The sequence below is a fragment of the Paraphaeosphaeria sporulosa genome (assembly GCF_001642045.1).
Source record: "Paraphaeosphaeria sporulosa strain AP3s5-JAC2a unplaced genomic scaffold CC84scaffold_3, whole genome shotgun sequence".
NCBI lineage: Eukaryota > Fungi > Ascomycota > Dothideomycetes > Pleosporales > Didymosphaeriaceae > Paraphaeosphaeria > Paraphaeosphaeria sporulosa.
The window spans coordinates 1,159,748-1,178,256 of NW_017253362.1; the positions used below are offsets into that span (position 1 = coordinate 1,159,748).

Consider the following 18,509-nt stretch of genomic DNA (forward strand, 5'->3'; position numbering starts at 1 on the left):
TTAGTCCCAAGTCGTCGTAGCTAGTCGGGCCTCAGGGCGTAGGCAATCTTACTTGTAGCCATGTTTCCCTTGGTAATCTGTTGCATCGATGCGGTCGAGCAGCAAGGCATTTTGGCTTGCAAATCGCTGCTCTCTCTGTTCTTCGATCCTGTCCAGATGGTTTTTGACATCTTTGTTATTGGTAGCAGACAAAGTTCTGGGTAACTCTTAGTATCCAGTCTCAAGACATAGCGGAAGCCTTACGCATTGGCTGTTGCCAATAGCATCTGCAAGCTCGAGCTCTACGCAAAACCGCTACACAGCCTCTCTTTCTCCCACGCGCCATCTCACTCCCATCACTGCTTTCTTCATCATGTTGGGCTTCTGGCCGTCCTCAAATGACTTCGTGTACTTCTTTATTCGGTCCAAGAACTCCGCCACCGAGCTCTTGCATTGGTTCGCCGCTCGTTGCGCTGTTTCGCACAAGCTTCGAAGTTCGGGCGTAGCTCCATTACCATGGGTCCTTGTGAGTCAATCGATCTTTAAAAGGGCTCGGACAAGGATCCAGAGTTCGCGAATCAAAGAACGGTACTCAGCCTCAGAGCCGCGTGCCTCGTCAAGGGCGTCGACGAGGTCCTTGATAAGAAGGCATACTGACATGATGTCGCCGACTGCATCAAAGGCGATGGGCATCCTGTTTTGGATGCTGATCGTGAATGCTGATGAGTCAGTACTTTATGAGCGTTGCACTATGTTGGCCCAGCCTTCGTCGCTTATGAATGGCAGATCACGAGGCTTCGTAGCAGCCTCATTGACGAGTCTGATTCGCAACTCATCGATCTATCAGGTCATTGTTCCACAATTTCCGCAAGCACGAAGCTCGTGCAGAAGCCCGCACCAATGAATTTGATCGTCCCAGGTATGTCGATTTCGTTCCAGATGCCGCTCACCATATCATTCTTCACCTCATCACCAAGCTCTGTCAGGTTACCGCAGTTGCCATGCTTGCCCCAGCCCCAACTGATGAGCTTTCCATCTCTGGTCAAAGCGAGGACGTGTTCGCTGCCGACTGCCATCTGTTCTATAGCGGGTAGATCGGTAGGCAACAGCTTCCACATGTTCTCTTTACCCCAGGCTGTAAGGCTCCCGTTTCGAAATAAGATAAATATTGCGTGCCATGTTGCTCCGATTTGTTTCCAGTCTTTGATGTCTCCTGGCATGGAGCTACGTAGGGAGAACTTGTCTCGCCCGAGCAGATGGTGTTCGCCCGTGGAAGGATCTGAGACCAGATATGTGAACTCTTTGCCGCACACCACTTTGACAGGTCGAAAGGGGATGTCCTCTTTAATTAGGGTAGGCTCCGTGATTTTCTGCTGTGCTGACAATCTCGGCCCAAGCTGATCGAGTCTAGACTTGCCCCAGCCTAGCACGTCGCCATTGGACATGATGGCAACGTAATGCCAATTACCAGCAGCAAAGTCAACCGTGGTCTGAGGTAATTCAAGTGCGCTGAAGGCCCCCTCGCCCCAGTGATCTGTGCCTTCAATTGAGACGATCGTAACGGTTGAGCCATCGGCCATGTTAGGGACTCCATTTCTTATATAGGCAGAAGATTCGCAAGCAGCCGCGCAAAAGTTGATACCTAGCTTATCAGTCCTCTGGAAATGACAAATTGTTGGTTTTCCGGATGGTACGGGACCCAGTTGAAGCTTCTCAGTACTGCCTGCATGATGCAGCGAACCGTCGGAGGCAATGACAAGTGTGTGGTTATCGCCACCGCAGAGAGCGCTGATGCCTTTCTCTGCAGGCCAAGAATGCGCGATTGTGGGATTCTGGACTATATCCGCTGCTTCAATCCCGAGTTGGCCTTCGCCATTGCTGCCGAAGACATACAGTCGATAAGGCATGTCGACTACTGATTGGGTATGACCCTTCTTCGTTCCGTCTGCACGGAAGTCTCCGGTACGGCTACGGAACGCGATCTTATTCCGCACTCAATGAGCAAAACAAACATGAGGCTGGTGAGGAAATGGTGAAGTCGCTGTCGAATCGCTCTCAGAGGGTTGCAGGCTTACGTAAGGTTGACGCTTTGCGGTAAACTCGCGCTAGCGCCCATTGGCTCGCTTAGCATTTTGCAACTTCCACACTTTCGACATCGACGAACCTTTGCTTCCACGACGACAGCGCTATCACCACCGCACGCAACTAACCACACAGTCGCCCACCATGTCTACCCAGAGCGTGCAATGCTTCGGCAAGAAGAAGACCGCGACTGGTACGCTCCTGCATTCCCCACCATTTGCGCGCCGTATTGCGAACCCCAGCTAACATGTCGCAGCCGTCGCCCACTGCAAGGTACATTGAACGCCAGGACCCGTGACGGCAATCATACTGATGATATGTCTAGGCTGGCAAGGGCCTCGTTAAGGTCAACGGAAAGCCCCTCAGCCTTGTGCAGCCCGAGCTGCTCCGCTTCAAGGTCTACGAGCCCATCCTGATCCTCGGCCTCGACAAGTTCGGTACGCGCACCCACAACCGCATGAAGGAGAAACGGAATCAAGGACACCACTAACACCAGACACAGCCGACGTCGACATCCGCGTGCGCGTCTCCGGTGGTGGTCACACCTCGCAGATCTACGCCATCCGTCAAGCCATCGCCAAGTCCATCATCGCCTACTACCAGAAATACGTCGATGAGCACTCCAAGAACCAGCTCAAGCAGGCCCTTGTCCAGTACGACCGCACACTCCTCGTCGCCGACAACAGGCGGTGCGAGCCCAAGAAGTTCGGTGGTCCCGGTGCCCGCGCCAGGTACCAGAAGTCGTACCGTTAAACGCGCCGCTGTCGCGTTTGTGCGGAGCGTCTGGTTCAGCATGGAGTGGTGGATGGCATATGGTGTTCATTCGTGGGCTTTTATATCGGTTCATGGGTCTCATTGAATTGCGAGGGAAAGCATGATGAAATGCTACGGGCGACCTGATGGGACTCGGATCTTGTCACGATAAAAATGAATACATTGATTGCAAGCACGTCTAGCTTGTGACGAGACTCAAAGCGGCTCGACTTGTGAGGATGAGGAATGTGCATGAAGTTGACGGACTGTCAGCCTACGGCCAGCGGATTGCCAAATGTGCTGCGATGACATGACAATGGACACTAAGCTCCATTTCGTGAAACCTCAGCAGATGTCACAACGTTCTTATACCCTACTAAACATGTACCAGGGTATCCCTCTATCAACTCGTCCGCTGAACAGAACTCTCCGCACATGGACGTTGTGATGTGATTAGCAACATTCGAAGGCCGTAAAGCTTCCCCCTGCACCTTGATATATCGCTCAACCGTCACTCCCACTGCTCCTGAATGCAGCACACAACGCCGCATACTGGTGCGTGAGATCCAACACATGCTGCGGCAGGCTGGTCCCCTGGATGATACTCCTAATCTTGACGGCGCCCTCTTCCTCGATGAGTTTGCGAATGGTGTACAGCAAATTTGGAGAGAACTGTCCATGTTAGCGCGTTCTCCTCCCTGCACGCAACACTGGAGAAGACATACCTCAGAGTACCACCGATACTGCCACGTGACCAACCTGATCAACGCCCCGCATACATCCCTCACGTTCCCGCCACTCCCATCCTCCAGCTTCAGAACGCCCCTCATCGCCTTCGGGCTAAACTTCATCTGCAAGCAGTTCTCATACGCATCGATCGCCTCCTCCTCGTGATGCAGTCTCTCCGCCAGCTCGCCCAGAATCTCCCACTCCTCGGCTGACTTCTTGTATAGCAGCTGCTGCGATCGGTACTGTGCCATCTCGGTGCGCCAAATCGTATACACGCGCAGATCCTCGTAGAGTACCATGAACAGATTGTCGAGCCAGCGCTCACACAGACGCTTGTTGTGGAAGTGCGTGTAGTTTTGCTGGTTGGGATTCGAGGGTGTGACAGGGTGCGGGTCCTCGGAGCCGGCCTTGACGACCTCGGAAGCGACCGTGTGGGAGGGCTTTTCTAGTGCAGGTGGAGCAGATGAAGATGGACCGCCGTTTGTCGCATCCTCCTCCGCATCAGATGAGGTTTCTTCAACTTCGCCATGGACTTCGCCATGGACTTCGCCATTGGTCTTGGGTGTCGGAGAGGGCGAGCGCAATGCGGTGACGCTCGCGTTACGTGAGGTGGTCTGGCCGTGGGGTGCAGTCTGCTTCTCGTTGCGGTACTCTTCTTCCATGACGAAGACTTGACTCCGTATCTTGAGCAGCTGGTCCCAGCCGATCTTCTTTGTGATTTCAGTGAGGAGCATGTAGGCTTTGAGGAACGTTCCCTTGAAGCCTGCGGCGTGGAGCTTGCGGAGTGTAGGGTGCACGAGCTCGACGTCATCTACGGGGCTGTCTATTATCTCGTCGCAGATTGCTTCGGGCATGATTGGCAAGAAGACTCTCTGCGGCTCAGGCATCCGCGGTGCGTCCTTGTCCTGGTATGTGAACATGGGACATGAGTTGAGCGTCAGCAGAGCCAGATCCCATTGCTCGAGACTGACGTAGATTTCGGCCAAGCGGGCCCACGTTCCAAACTCGCTGGGTGCGGAGACCACGCTTCTCTTTGCGATCTCCAAGGCCAAGTCGCCACGTCCCTTCTTGTTGCAAAATTCGGCTTGGCAATCCAATAGTGAGTAGTCCATGGGCAAATCCTGTATGGCCTCGTGCAGCAATTGTACCGCTTTGACCTCCTCGTCGGCCTCAATGTATACCCTCGCTAATAAGGATGATATCTCGGGATCCTTGGTGCGCAGCTTTTCAAACAAGTTTATTCCTGACGCATATCGACCCGTGGTATGGATGTAGTTAAGAAGCCCGGTTGTGAGGTGGTTCGAGACGAGGTTGGGGACCTGGATCTCAGGATCGGAACCAAGTTGCCAGCCATTGAAGAACAAGCGCTCTGCTGCATCCAGAAACTTATGTTCACTTTCGGTGCTTGTAATGGGATTGAATCTCCGCACGCCGACGATTTTCTTGATTGTGTCGCCCGAACCGTCGTCGGCGTATGAGTATGCGCGGAGCACGCTGCACAGGTACGTTTCTAGCCACAACTCGTCCGTCGCGACGCGCTTGTCGCCACGCTCGTCGATGCAGTAGCTCTCCACGGTACCAGGAATGTACACTTGCACGCGCATATCCAGTCGCGAGAACGCATTGTAGCAGCTACGCGCCGTCAGCAAAGTCCCATGCTTTTCTCAGTTTCCCCATACCAGTACAGGCCAGAGACAACCTTGTGTTGCTTGTCGTGGGGTGAGAAGGTCAGGGTGTTGATGTAGGCTGCCAGACTGGCCGAGGACGACGCGTCGATTCCGGTAACATGGTGGTAGACTCCCACCTGCGGTACATTAGCGCTTCCTTCTCACGTTTGGATTGCCCAGGACATGCCCTACCTGTTTCTTGACATCTCTGACTGGCTGCTTGATGAGGTGGACGAGATCTGGAGGGCCTAATTCTCGGAGGGTCTGAAGGGTCTCAGAGCGCGCTTCGATGGCAGAGTGCAGCTCCTCCTCAAAGATCCTGCGAATGCCCTAATTAGCAGCTGGCCACCTGAATAATGTCGCTGATTGCGGAAGCTGTTCATGTGAACTGCGTGCGATCCAGGCGCTATTCAAAGCGTCGCCTGGCACAACATGTGGCTGTCTGGGAAGCTTGGAGGGATGCTGCGTACTCAGGAACAGCTGGAGCCGTCACCATGGCTCACGCGTGAAGCGGGGCGCGGAAGAAGCGTGGATGAGAGTCGAGTCTACAACAGCATGCGCCGGGCTGCAGGTGGGCTGTCGGAGGGGTCCGTGGGCGAGTGTCAGGGCTGTGTCGATTCCTCGAGGACAGCATGCGGCGGGTCGGAGGTGCTTCCCTCCATGCTGGCGCCGTGCTGTGGCTTGTTCGCGCCAAGGACAGCTAGCTCCCGGACACGACGTGTACGCGACCGACACTCTCGACACGCCGCGTACGAGGCTCGGATTCGCGCGCACGGCTGCCTGATGCGAGCACGCTGTGCTTCGGACATGTACCTGCGTTGTTTGCGCGCTGGCACTCTCCCTTAGATGCACCCATCATCATGGTAAGTCCAACTGCGGGAGCTTCACATGTGCTGGATGGAGCGCAAACCACGCCTGCAGCGGTTCTGCTAACATAGACAAAGTCGGCCTGGCATGCGCTCAACGTCGAGCCCGAGAACGAGGAGGAGGTTGAGATCGACGACACCAAGGAAATCCAGATCGAAGAGGCTCTGAAGCTCTACCAAACCGCCCTCAAGCACCACTCCGAGGGCCCGCAATCGTTTGAGAGAACCGCCGAAGCCTACAAAGCGCTCTTCGAATCCGAAATCTTCAGATACCACGAATCGCTTACCGAGTACAAGCGCCATGAGCTCTACGGAGACGAGCTGGTGTTCGACAGCATCCTCGATGACATTGATGCCGGTCCTGTCCAGGCCACCGGCGGCACCGAGACCGCGCCGAACACGCTCCCGCAACTACTGCACCTTTCGTATAAAAACCATGGCCAATTTATCCTTGAGACGATGCAGCATTGGGCCAACGAGCGTGGCATTCCCTTGCAACAGGACAGCCCAGGACAAGTAGGGTCCGCCTTGGCAAACTTTGCAGACGCTTTGGACAAGGAAGACACGGATTTGGACCTATGGCTAAGGACAGCCTCCGTGGCGGCTATGCTTGGGAGCTCGCGCATTGCCCGGTTCTGCCTTGAGGCCGTGCTGGACGGGAATGACGAGGCGTATGACAGCCTGCTCCGTCTGCCAGGCCTTGAGGAGGGCTTTGCGGGCCATCAGCTCCGCGAACTAGTCAGCAAGCTAGAGGACTCACTATCTCTCGAGATGCCCCCACTTGCAACACTGAGGAAGAAGAAACTCTCCGAGACGCTCAAGAAACGACTGAACCCCTATCCTTGGGCTCCGGTCCCCTCTGAGATTTCGCGGCCCATAGCACCAGCTGCCGAGCGACCACCTCAGCGTGTTATCTTAAGTCCACTCAAGTGGGATTGGGCGGGTGCAGGAGATGTAATTCTTCGCCACTATATGACAGAAACCAACACTGCAATCGCAAACATCCACCCAGGTTGCGCGATCGCCCTTGGTATGCCATCTGAAGCCACTATCACCGAACCCACCGAGAACGCAAATGTAGAGGAGGAGACTGTGATCACAGAGCCCCCAAACGTGGATAACATAGCCGAGCAAGACAAACTCGCCGCTTCCGCGAGACAGGACGAGGACACGATGATGGCCGACCAGGAGAGGCCTGAAAATGTCAACAAAGTTGACGAGGGAGAATCAGCAACGCTGGCTGAAAACGGGAGAGAGCTTTCGCGCAAACGCTCCACAGACTCTGCCGGGCTACCAGAAACTGCTGAGGGTGGTCGTGCCCGAAGTAAACGCCTTCGAGCACGAGATTCAGAAGCGGGCCTGGGCGCGGAGGCCATGGGGCAGGCTGTCAGCAATACACTTGAGGATCAGCTTTGGCCATTTACAAATGCTGATAAATGCCTGCGCGAAGTGATGAACGACCAGTTCGAGAGGCTTGGTGTTGAGGGTCTCGGAACTTTGGAGAAACTACGTGATCTGGTCAGCAAGTCTAGCACTGGAGCGGCGGCGACCGACAGTGTCGACAAAGCCGCATGCGACATGTACATCGCCTTACAAACATCAGGATCTAAAATCGCACCCGTATTACTCAGTCCAGAGCCTATGGATCTTGGTGGAGCATCGCGAGAAGCTGGCCTGAATGCGTTTCTGGGTTACTCCAAATCTAGTACTGCACAGGCTTGTGTAAAACCAACCTTGCAAAGCGAGAAGCTTGCTTCATTCGTACAAACTATCAACGATGCCTGGCTCTCTACGCAAGAAGTGGCATTCTCCTGGATTGAGGCCCTTTTAGCACCGGGCTTCCTTTCAACAACAGACGACAGCACGCAAAGCAGCAAGTCGACTTATGTTCAATACCGGTGGGCAGAGGACCTCAAACGACAAGTGGTTCAGATTCTTGTCAATGTTGATGAATTCATTCACAATCGTATGCTCGACCGCCTCGAGGCTCTAAATGGTAGAATACTAGAAGCACGAGAGCAGGCGCAGCAGTATGCACTTTCAGCTTTTGATCGTGCACAGATCGAACTGATCGAGACAATTTTCGAACTCCATCTCGACGTCTACTCGTTGATCAAGCATCCTAGCAGCGGCGTCAATCCAAGCACGCAGACAGAGCAAAATGATCGACTATCGCGTTGGGTTTCGCTCGCACGTGAAGCTATGCAACTACGCTCGAGCTGCCAACCGAATGTTGAACCGCTCGACGAGTTGTCTTTGCGTCATATATGGGCGTCCGTCTTTCAGATGAGCGTCGACGATGAGGTACTACCTCAACATGTTCTTTTTGCTATGGAAGAGCTCAAAGAGATCTTCAAGTCTTCGGATGGGCATACAATTGAGGTCCAGAACAACGCAGTCATGCCGGAGCTTTCAGTGGCTGCGATAGATCGTGAGCTTGTCCGCATCAGCATGAAGGACTTTTTCTTGAAGGTCTTCGACACCGAAGAGAAGGATCCTGTCGCTGTCATAGAGAGTTTGGAACCCATTCTTGAATTATCAGATGAGTCCGATTTGGTCACGAACGGGCATACAAGCGGTACAGTGGAAGAGCACGGAGAAACGCCAACGACTGACGAGGGTCCTGCAGACGTGCAAAACGCGCGTGCATCACCCCTGCAAGAGATGAGGAAATTCCTCGATTCGGCATCTGTCAGCCTGAGGCTTTCGTTGTGGCAGCGCCTCCGCGAAGCCTACGAGGCAATCGAATATCCGCCAAAAGTGCTATCTTGCTACCTGCGAAGTATCGAAACCTTGACGGGAAAGTTCAGCACTCTTACCTATCAGGAAAGCTCTGATGTGGACAGACATGTGGAGCTCATAAGGTGTATTCGCATTGTTGACGAGATTGTGGTAAAAATTCTTCAGATTATTAGGGATGAGAAGGATGCGTTTGCTTGTCTGACCTACGAGCACATGCAATCGTCCATGTCAGCGATTTCGCAATCGCTACGCATCCTGGCTGCAGCAAACTCCTTGCAGGATTTGATCCGGGTCGGACAGCATAACATACCTCGATACGCGGAAGGATTCCCGCCATCTACCTTCGCCAATATCACTACCCGCCTCAACGATGTCCAGGTACGGCTCTGGATCCTCCAGTACTATCTCTTCAAGGAAGGCATCTCCCAAACACCGGACAAATTCGAACTACCCTCTGACGAGCAATTTGTTTTTCTGCGCCATGTTCATCATGCTCTTGGGGTACGGTCTTGTGGCCACGCGGCCGGACGCCTCTTCCTCAGACTAGCGAAGGACGAAATGCTATCGTTCCAGGATATTCCTGAACCCGATACACTGGCCACCGAGCTATCACAGGTGCTCTACGATCTTTATGGTTTGAGAACCTTTATCGACCCAGCGGAATGCCAAGAATATGGCTCCAATGCCGACATTCTCGACAGGAGTGCAGCGATGAAATTGATGACATTCATCCTTTCTCAAGCTGCCAAGATGAATATCAAGGATCTTGCGAAACACGAGTTGAAAACCACGATCGACCGGATACATGGAGCACTTGGAAGGCCCAGAGTTCATGAAGACATATCACAAAATGGAAGGATACTAAAGGCCTATCTAAAGTCTCCAATAAACCCAACAGACTTGCTCAGCTGCTTGAAGGGTGTTGGAACACTTCCCACAAAACCGATCCTTGCTGATGCCTCCGTCGCTCCGGCCGCCAAGGGATGGTACTTCTTGATGGGAAATCTTGCACTTACCAAGTTCAAAATGCAGAAGAGGACTACTCAACAACCGACCGAGGACGTCAACTTTGCTCAGGCATTCTTTTTGCAAGATTTGGAGTTCTCCAGCGAGCGTTGGGAGACGTGGTATCGCCTTGCGCAAGCGAACGATACCCAGTTGGAAGAGGCTGTGTCCTGGACCGCTGAGAAACTCAACAACAGTAGCGTAGAGCTCGTCACCTGGCAGCGGGCGGCAATCCACTGTTATTGTATGGCAGTTAACTGTGCCGTTCGCGAAGCAGACCTATCCATTGAAACGCTTGCGAAAGTCTCCCGGTTGTACGCAGACTTTGGCAACCGGATTTACGCCTCATCGCGAGAGCCTTTCAGTATGAATGCGTTTGACATCAAGGATACGGAGAAGAAGTTCTACAGTGCGCCGGACCATGCGCCTGTATACACGAATTTACCATTTGCTCCATTGTTGCCCTTCACCGCTTGGAAGTTTGCTGGAGCTTTGTTTAAGCTCGCGGCCAGAGGTGAACCCGAGAAATGGTGGAACCACTATATGCTTGCAAAAAGCCTCTGGAAGATGCACTGTGCCAATATGGACGAAATTCGGAGGGCTACAGCAGAAGGCAGACCGCCGACTTTGAGAAACGGACCATCTTGGGAAGAAGTCATCAAAGCCATCGTGAATGCTATCAACACTGTACCTGAGAAGAAAGAGCGGGGCAGAGAGCCGATTCTGGAGCCTCATTACAAGCTCGTCTCTATTACTCACAAGCTTGTTCAGCGCAAAACGGTTGACATAGAGAAGGGTGTTGAGGTCCTGTCCAACACACCATTCTCAGAGAACCTCAGCACTCCAGAAAACACCGACGAATGGGAAGGATACATACTCAAGGTGCTCAAGGCGCTACGTAACACTGACAAGTCAAGCTGGCACCATCGCATTATTGCTCGAGCGGCTCATGTCATATATGATGAGTCCAATGATATTATGGTCGCTCAGGGCGCAAAACATGAGCTCACCCAGCAGATCTTTACGAAAACTATGGCAGTCCAAGTATGGAAGCCCGAACATGAGCGACCCGGCCGCCACTTCGTGTACACCAGCCGTTACACCAAATTTTTCGTTCACCTGCTTAACCAAACTGGCGACCAACCAAACCTAGAGGCGTTGGCCCGACGTGTTCGGAGAAAGCAGACAGATTTCTTCGAGCACACGAAGTTATGGCAGGAACTATGCCAAACATACCTCCAACTCCTGCGAAGAATGGGCCAGATTCCTGATGGCCAGGAGGACATTGTCTTCAGAGCTATGAATTTCGAAGAATATAACGTCCAGGCTACCCGTCTCGAAGCGTGGTGCCAGGACCCGAAGACACAGCATCCTGCTCTCGATGTACTGCGACATACGGTGGAGCTGAAGCGCGTTAACAATGGCCTCACTAAAGCTGTCCCAATCGACGACCTCCTTGGGGATACCTTCGCCCTGCTCTACAACACGGTCGGCCCAACCCTCCCACCTTTACCTTCAGAACAAAAACCGCTTTCGACAGGAACAGCAACACCAGACGCCGGCGCACAGGCAGGACCTGGAGCGCCATTCCTGCCATCAGTGCTACAGGGTCAAGTTGATGGCGCCATACCTACTGACAGTCATAACGCCCCCTTCAGCCTCTTCCATTCAAGTCAATTGCAGCCGCCACCTCAACTACAACCGGTCGCCGAACCTGTCCCCAAACCTCGAGCCAAGACTGTCGGTCGCAGAGAGATCCAACGTCGCGCCGAAGCGTGCGCGCAAAAACCAGCCGGTGCGGTCGCCCCTCCCACTACGTCGGTGATGCCTATTCGCTCCCCGCCTATCGTAGCACACGCGACGCTACCCTCGACAAACGCCGTTACTGCGCGAACCGCTCCCTCACCTGACAATTCCGCGGCGCCTGAGCCCTCTCCCACGCCTGTCACAGGGCCCAGCGCACTGAAGCCGCCCAACGCCACGACAAACGGCACGATTACGGCAGCTCCTAGCGTCACCGCTGACGAGCGCAGCGCCCCTGCCTCCGTGCACGACGATGCAGACGACGAGAGCGAGCTTAGCGAGCTTGATGAGGACGAAGTGCAGGAGATGGGACAGCAGATCCACGGTGTGGGAAATCGAGCTATTTCTGCGTCGAGACCTAGCTTGTTTCCGAACTTACAGAGGAGTTTGGATAGGGAGGTGAAAGATACGGATACGGAAGGGGACAATGAGGAGGAAGAGGAAGAAGAGGAGGAAGAGGGAGCAGGAGGTGGGGATGAGGATGGAGATACGGAGATGAGGGATGGAGATGAGTAGAGCTGTCCCTCGTGTCAGATCTCGTGAGCGGTCTCGAGATTTCGGCCTTGCATGTTCAATTTGTCATTTGTAACGGAGTTTGGTTCATGGGAGGTACAAGTGCTACGGAGTTTCTGCGTCGGGGCTGAGGACCGGGCTATTAGGCACTATGGACGGACTGCACATGATCGACGAGTTGTAGATACCCCTGGCTAGATTGTACGATATCTTTGTCCAAAACGAGCACAGCGTATTGACCATGTCGCGACTATTTTGCGCGAAACAGGCTCTTCGGAAGTTTTTCATTAGACTGGATGTGGGAGAGGTGCGAGTGTCCGCTCGTCTGGAGTGGCTTGCGACGATACTCATGCCTTCACGTGTCAATCACACGCGGTCAAGAGGCCCGTGCAACGGTCAGAGGTGTTTAAATACGGCTCTCGCAGCGCCGTTACGTTCTTCACGCAACTTCTACTCCACGTGCTGTGGGGTACTAAAAAAGCATGTCGGAATATAGCAAGTCTTTGTGCTGCCCCTGTCCTGGAACTAAACCGCGTACCATACACTATGATGTCCTGGGCGTCTTGTTGCTGTGGACTAACAATTCTAGGAGAGGAGCAGAACATTGGAGTCTTTTGAACTTTGGCCAAGAACAAGTCGTTGGCGAAAGCATGGCGGTGGTTTGGAGGAATCGAAATGGAACCTCAAAGTCCCCGTGTGTGTGGGGAGGATACTTCCCTACCAAAGAAGTTAAATGCATGGCGCCAAATCTCCAGAAAGGAATGACTGCATCAGAATCTAGCTGGAGCTTGGTGGCAAAATCACCAATATGAATATCTCAAGTCGAACCCTGCACTTTCACTGTATCACCAGATTCTACAGGATACTAAAGCGATCTTCAAAATCACCCATGTGCCGGTCTTGGTTCGATCACAATATACCTTGCGGCCACATTATGCGTGTCTGTGGAGGAAACCCCGTGCAGAGTGATATGACGTGTCTCGGTGTCTAGATTCACGTTGCCTAGTTCTGTGGACGCCTTACAAGCAGAGATTTACGCATGACTAAGAGCCCCTGACCGGAATAGAGGTTTGACACATATGCGGAATGTGTGTCTGGGCACCTTTGCGTGTACCAACCTTCCTGAAAGACTAGAGGAAGAGAGGGGATTCGATATTGAGCTAATTAATGGATTCAAAGACAAGACTGCTACCTGCGTGGGCTGTGTGCACCGCTACCAGCGGCGGGAATGGTGATTCATGCCTGCATCAAATGAGAGGAACTCAAGGCGAGTTATACCCAGGTCCTGGAATGCCAAAATCGAAAGAGTACTCTCTCTCCTAGGAATGCAATGCACAAACACTAAATGGCTACATACAAGAAGAGAAGTAAAACATGAGTAACGTCCCTTCCACCTCACTAATTCCTCTACCCAATATACACCGTATCCTCCAACCCCTTCGCATTGATCACACTTGGCCCTATCTTCCTCACATCCGCGATACCCACCTGTGCCGCATCCAGTGCAATCTCCTTCTTCATCATCTGAATCGCCTTCTGAACGCCTTCCCTGCCATAACAGTTCGCGTACAAGAACGGTCGTCCAAGACCCACAGCCTTGACACCCAACGCCATCAGCTTCAGGACATCGGTGCCGTATCGGACGCCTGAGTCGGCTAGGACTTCAACCTGTGTGAACACCTCAGGTGCATTGCGGTAGATTTCGTAGGCGATTTCGAGGGGTGAGGGAGAGTGATCGAGCTGTCGGCCGCCGTGGTTGCTGATGTAGATTGCTCTTACGCCGCGGCGGATGGCTTCTTGGGCGTCTTCAACGGAGGCGATGCCTTTGGGGATGATGGGGAGGGAGGTGCGGTTCTTCATCTGGTCATAGAGATCCCAGGTGAGCTTGGAGGTGGCGGAGTTGGCATTAGTAGTGTCGAAGCGAGCAGCACGGTGGCGAACGGCGTCGCCAGGTGCGTCGATGGTCCAGACGATGGCTTTGGCTCCGGTGCGCTCGGCACGCGCAATGTTATCCCACGTTACTGAGAGGTTGGCGTTGGTATAGATCTAAGAATTGTAAGCAATGTGTCGAGTGAGACGGGTGGTAAATTTAAGCTTACCTGTTGGAAGATGACTTGCGGGCCGTTGATGGTGCTATTAGACTTCGCAGCAGCAATCTCCTCAATGGTCTTCTTCGCATACATCGCCGCAACGTAGAGAGTGTCTTCATCCGCCGAGGCCTCCACGTAGTTGATTTCACCTCGCTCATCGCAATACTGTGCTCTTGGGGCAGGTGCAATGAACACCGGACTCGTGAAGTCGTAGCCCAAAATAGTGATTCTCAAAGTCTCGTTTACATTTGTGGTATCACGCAGGAATCTAGGCCTGAATTTGACCTTCTGCCAGATGTCCAAGTTGTTGCGATAGCTCCACTCGCCGGCACTTCCGGTCCGGTAGTAGAAGTAGTTCTCAGTCGAGAGCTTCTGACGAGCAGCGAAGTCGAAGTCGTTCAGGCCACGAATATCTTTCAATGCTGGCTGAATTCCTTCAGTCCAGTTGTTTGTCTGCTGTAAAAAGGTCTCTAGACCCGTATCCGGTTCGTTGAAAAAGGGCTCTACGGCGAGCGCAATGGCAGCCAAGCCCGTAAAAAATGGTGCGGGACGCATGTTAGAGCGCTGGTAGCAGCGTGTAAAATGAACGCGAAGTTCCGAAAAGAAGGGACCGAAATAGATGTAGGATCAGATCCGTCATGGTCGACTTACTATTCTTTTTATACCTCCAATGATTACTTGCCGTCATCTCTCGATCTGATTGCCAATCCATTGCCAATCTGATCCCACGGTCCTGCAAATTCACTTTCATGTTAGTACCTTGGCGGTGGCAGGGTTGGCAAGTTTTTCCGGAGTATACCTAAGCGTGAAGGTAGAGCCAAGCAGGCAGGTCCCAAAAGCGTGACAAGGTAGACTAAAGAAGCGTCTCAGCGCCTAATTAGCGTCAGAAACGGGAATGTCAGACTGTTTAACCAAATGGCAGGTCGCCAGTGTCCACATTTTGGTGCTGCACGCGCTTGATCTTCGGGCGTTCAACGTTAGGACCCACTGGAGACCGCAAGGCCTACTGCAAACCACGGATTTCGTTCGCTACCTTCCTAAACAGCATTCTTTCGGCCGAGTTTCCTTCGATTCTGTTATGCGCGCGAAGTTCAATTGCGATTAAGTTGCGCAGGCACCCATGATAAGGAACTGCGTGCTGCGCCTGAATCGTCGAGGAATGGAAGTCCTCGCGGCGTTTGTCGATTCCCCAAGTTGTCAAATTATCGGCAACGGGAGGGTCGAGCCAAGACCCGTTAAATGACGTCAGAATAATTGAATGCGTGGACGACGCATAACGCGCAAGCCCAAAATCGCAATAGTGTTACCTTCTCTTAGGAAGATAAATCGCGGTAACAGCTTTACTCTGGGAATGCAGATTGGACGAAGTGAGTCGGGAGTGGAGGCCCGGGACCAAGCTCGGCCCCAATGCCGTAAGCAACTTGAGCTATTGATACTGCTGCATGAATGAATGTTACGACCAACCTACCATCGTTCCTAAGCTCCGCAACGCAAAACAAACTCGAACTGCATACCTTCTGAAAGCATGGTCGCATCCATACCAAACGACATATTCCAGTTCTCCACGTGGACAGCGGTACACAAGGGCTTCAATACAGGCCAGCCACGCGCAGCAGACCTCACAAGCCATGGAACTGACGGCATCGGAGTGTTCGAAAATGGAGACTTGATGATCTTACTGGACTCCCGGGCCTACGTTGTTTCGGCCGCGGGGAATGCCACACCGGCCAGATCGAATGACCAACTTTGTTTCGCGATGGTCACTGTTTTTCAGCCTCTACGCCTCATCAAGCTTGCACAGGAAGCTACGTTGAGTTTCGCGGGATTGAAAGAGTTGCTCGCGTCCACGGATGCGCTGCCTACAGTTGGTGGCATGAATTCCATGCTACCGTTCAAAGTGAAAGGAACATTCACCAATGTGACCTTAATCCAGAAGGACTCTTCGCAATGCCGTCTGGTGGAGAAGGTTAAAGGGACTTTGTATGGGTACAAGATTCCAGCATGGATGGCCGGTATTAGTGGGCCGAGCCTGCATTGCCATTTGATGGGTGTAGAAAGTGATGACGATAGTTCGGATATAGGAGGAAGGGTTGAATCATTCGAAGCGGTGGCCGATCCGGACATTGGTGTGGGAAAGTGTGGACGTTTCCATTTAGGGTTTCCTCAAGGGGAAGACTGGGAATCTGTGAGGCTGGCCTGATGTGCTCTAGACCTCGCAAGATAAGCATTTGGAGGGATTGGCAGCACGTTCTCAATTTCAAGAAGCAACAGGTAGGGAATATCTATCGATCGAATACGATTTTTCACTTATCGCTCGTACCAGCCAGGCTTCAATCGCTAATGCAAGTCATGTCTCGTAATTTTCGCCTTTCTCGTGCCATTGCTCAGGTAAATAAGATGATATCCTTCCGCGATTACGTCTTGACATCGGGCTCGGTGCGGCCGACATACTCCTGCAACTTGAGTAGATCGGTCGCGAGCTTGACATTGTCCTTGAGGTAGTCCTGCGCATCGAGATCGTACGTCTTCTCGTCAGAGTCGTGCTTCTCGATGTACAGACGAATGGTGGCTCCGCTGCTGCCAGTTCCTGACAAGCGCACAACGATGCGGCTGCCGTCATCGAACTTGACGAAGATGCCCTGGTTCTTGCTGACGCTGCCGTCGAGGTCTGTGTAAGAGAAGTCGTCGGCCTCCACGACCTTGCGACCGGAGATGGACGAGCCGACGAATTCGTCCTTCTTGGTGGTGATGAGCTCCTTCATGTGAGCGACCACCTTGTTGGCACCCTCGCTGTCGACGCCTTCGTAATCGTAGCGAGTGAAAAATGTGCGACCATACGTCTTCCAGAAGTCTTTCTGGATGGATCCAATGCTTGGCGTTGACCCCGTCTGCTCGCCGATACCGGCGATGATGTTGAGCCATGCCACGACGGCCCACAGACCATCCTTCTCACGGATGTGGTTGCTGCCGGTTCCGAAGCTCTCCTCACCGCAGATGTTCATCTTGTCAGAGTCAAAAAGTCCGCAGAAAAACTTCCAGCCAGTGGGCACTTCGTAACTCTGCACACCCTTCTTCTTTGCTACCAGGTCGATCGCACCTGAAGTGGGCATGCTTCGCGCAAGGCCGTAGATTCCCTGCTTCTTGAACCATGGGATGAGTTCCGCATGGTGGGCGATGATGGCCAAGCTGTCTCCCGGAGACACGAAAGCACCGGCACCGTAGATCATGTTGCGGTCACCGTCACCATCACTGGCAGCACCGAAGTGAATGCTGTTCTTCTCCACCGCGTCGACAAGAGACTTAGCGTAGACGAGGTTGGGATCTGGGTGGTGGCCACCGAAGTCTGGCTTCGGAATACAGTTTTGAGTGCTGTTTGGGATGCCGAGCTCCTTCTCGAAGATGTCGACACCGTATGAGCCGGTGACACCGCTCAAGCCGTCGAAGAGAAGCTTGAAATCGGAGTGATCCTTAAGGAACTTCTTGATAAGATCAAAGTCGAAGATGTTCTTGAGCATCTCAAGATAATCCTTGGTGGAGTGGATGATCTCGACCTCTAGCGGTCCGTACTTCTCAGAGCCGAGCTTGCTCAGGTCGACATCAGGGATGTCGGCGATCTTGTACGAAGTGAGGTTCTTGGAGGTCTCGTAGATCTTGTTGGTGACGCTTTCCGGAGCGGGAGCACCGTTGGTAAGGTTGTATTTGATACCAAAATCCTCGTCAGGGCCTGCTCAGTTTGTCAGCGAGTCCCTACAACCACATGATGGCAGAACATACCACCGGGGTTGTGGCTGGCAGTCAACAAGATACCACCGGTCGCTTTCCGTATCCTGATGACATTGCTAGCAGCTGGTGTGCTTAAGATGCCATCTTGGCCGATGATGAGCTTCTTGACGCCGTATCCAGCGCCAATCTTGGCAATCAGCTGTGTGACCTCGGGGTTCCAGTAGCGTCCGTCACCACCGATGACAAGGGTGGACCCTTCAACACCTTCGGGAATTGAGAGCAGGATGCTGGCAACGAACGCCTCGGAATAGTTCTCTTGCTGGAAGACCTTGACCTTCTTGCGCAGGCCAGAACTGGTGCGAAACCATTCGTTAGCCATGGTCCTCTAACAAATGCATGAGGAGCTCAATGGGTTGAGGTGCAGATGGCAGTGTATAGGAAAGGATGGTGCGATATGCATGGAATGTAATCTGGATGCAGAGAAAGGATCGAGCAATAACGGGGCGGCTAAGACGTGTAAACACAGCCGAAAGTCTGTCAGGGTACTTACGTGCCGG

General features: G+C 53.0%; 7 protein-coding genes across 7 annotated transcripts; 3 read left to right on the plus strand and 4 right to left on the minus strand.

Moving 5' to 3' along the window:
- Nucleotides 1–827: 827 nt before the first annotated feature.
- CC84DRAFT_1185160 (RCC1/BLIP-II protein) lies at nucleotides 828–1,886 on the minus strand (the record flags this gene model as incomplete). The annotated part of the gene is made up of 1 exon (XM_018180790.1): nucleotides 828–1,886. One exon carries the CDS (start codon nucleotides 1,884–1,886, stop codon nucleotides 828–830), a length of 1,059 nt encoding a protein of 352 aa, XP_018038606.1.
- Nucleotides 1,887–2,163: 277 nt separating this feature from the next.
- Nucleotides 2,164–3,092, plus strand: CC84DRAFT_1162222 (ribosomal protein S9). Its single transcript, XM_018177941.1, has 4 exons — nucleotides 2,164–2,254; nucleotides 2,318–2,334; nucleotides 2,387–2,498; nucleotides 2,564–3,092. Exons 1-4 carry the CDS (start codon nucleotides 2,206–2,208, stop codon nucleotides 2,812–2,814), a joined length of 429 nt encoding a protein of 142 aa, XP_018038607.1. The 5' UTR covers nucleotides 2,164–2,205; the 3' UTR covers nucleotides 2,815–3,092.
- On the minus strand, nucleotides 3,052–5,852 carry CC84DRAFT_563466 (chaps-domain-containing protein). Its single transcript, XM_018186704.1, has 5 exons — nucleotides 5,681–5,852; nucleotides 5,403–5,529; nucleotides 5,223–5,347; nucleotides 3,540–5,175; nucleotides 3,052–3,486 (listed from the first exon to the last, which is right to left on the minus strand). Exons 1-5 carry the CDS (start codon nucleotides 5,704–5,706, stop codon nucleotides 3,319–3,321), a joined length of 2,082 nt encoding a protein of 693 aa, XP_018038608.1. The 5' UTR covers nucleotides 5,707–5,852; the 3' UTR covers nucleotides 3,052–3,318.
- A 103-nt stretch (nucleotides 5,853–5,955) lies between these two features.
- Nucleotides 5,956–12,366, plus strand: CC84DRAFT_1114574 (uncharacterized protein). Its single transcript, XM_018175399.1, has 2 exons — nucleotides 5,956–6,073; nucleotides 6,155–12,366. The coding sequence occupies exons 1-2, from the start codon at nucleotides 6,071–6,073 to the stop codon at nucleotides 12,140–12,142; spliced, it is 5,991 nt and encodes a 1,996-aa protein (XP_018038609.1). The 5' UTR covers nucleotides 5,956–6,070; the 3' UTR covers nucleotides 12,143–12,366.
- Nucleotides 12,367–13,546: 1,180 nt separating this feature from the next.
- CC84DRAFT_1086245 (S-2-hydroxy-acid oxidase) lies at nucleotides 13,547–14,784 on the minus strand (the record flags this gene model as incomplete). The annotated part of the gene is made up of 2 exons (XM_018174152.1): nucleotides 13,547–14,185; nucleotides 14,239–14,784. 2 exons carry the CDS (start codon nucleotides 14,782–14,784, stop codon nucleotides 13,547–13,549), a joined length of 1,185 nt encoding a protein of 394 aa, XP_018038610.1.
- Nucleotides 14,785–15,496: 712 nt separating this feature from the next.
- CC84DRAFT_563525 (uncharacterized protein) lies at nucleotides 15,497–16,536 on the plus strand. The gene has a single exon (XM_018186705.1). It carries the CDS (start codon nucleotides 15,755–15,757, stop codon nucleotides 16,427–16,429), a length of 675 nt encoding a protein of 224 aa, XP_018038611.1. The 5' UTR covers nucleotides 15,497–15,754; the 3' UTR covers nucleotides 16,430–16,536.
- A 107-nt stretch (nucleotides 16,537–16,643) lies between these two features.
- On the minus strand, nucleotides 16,644–18,331 carry CC84DRAFT_1214766 (uncharacterized protein; the record flags this gene model as incomplete). The annotated part of the gene is made up of 2 exons (XM_018182668.1): nucleotides 16,644–17,953; nucleotides 18,004–18,331. 2 exons carry the CDS (start codon nucleotides 18,329–18,331, stop codon nucleotides 16,644–16,646), a joined length of 1,638 nt encoding a protein of 545 aa, XP_018038612.1.
- Between the last annotated feature and the right edge of the window lie 178 nt (nucleotides 18,332–18,509).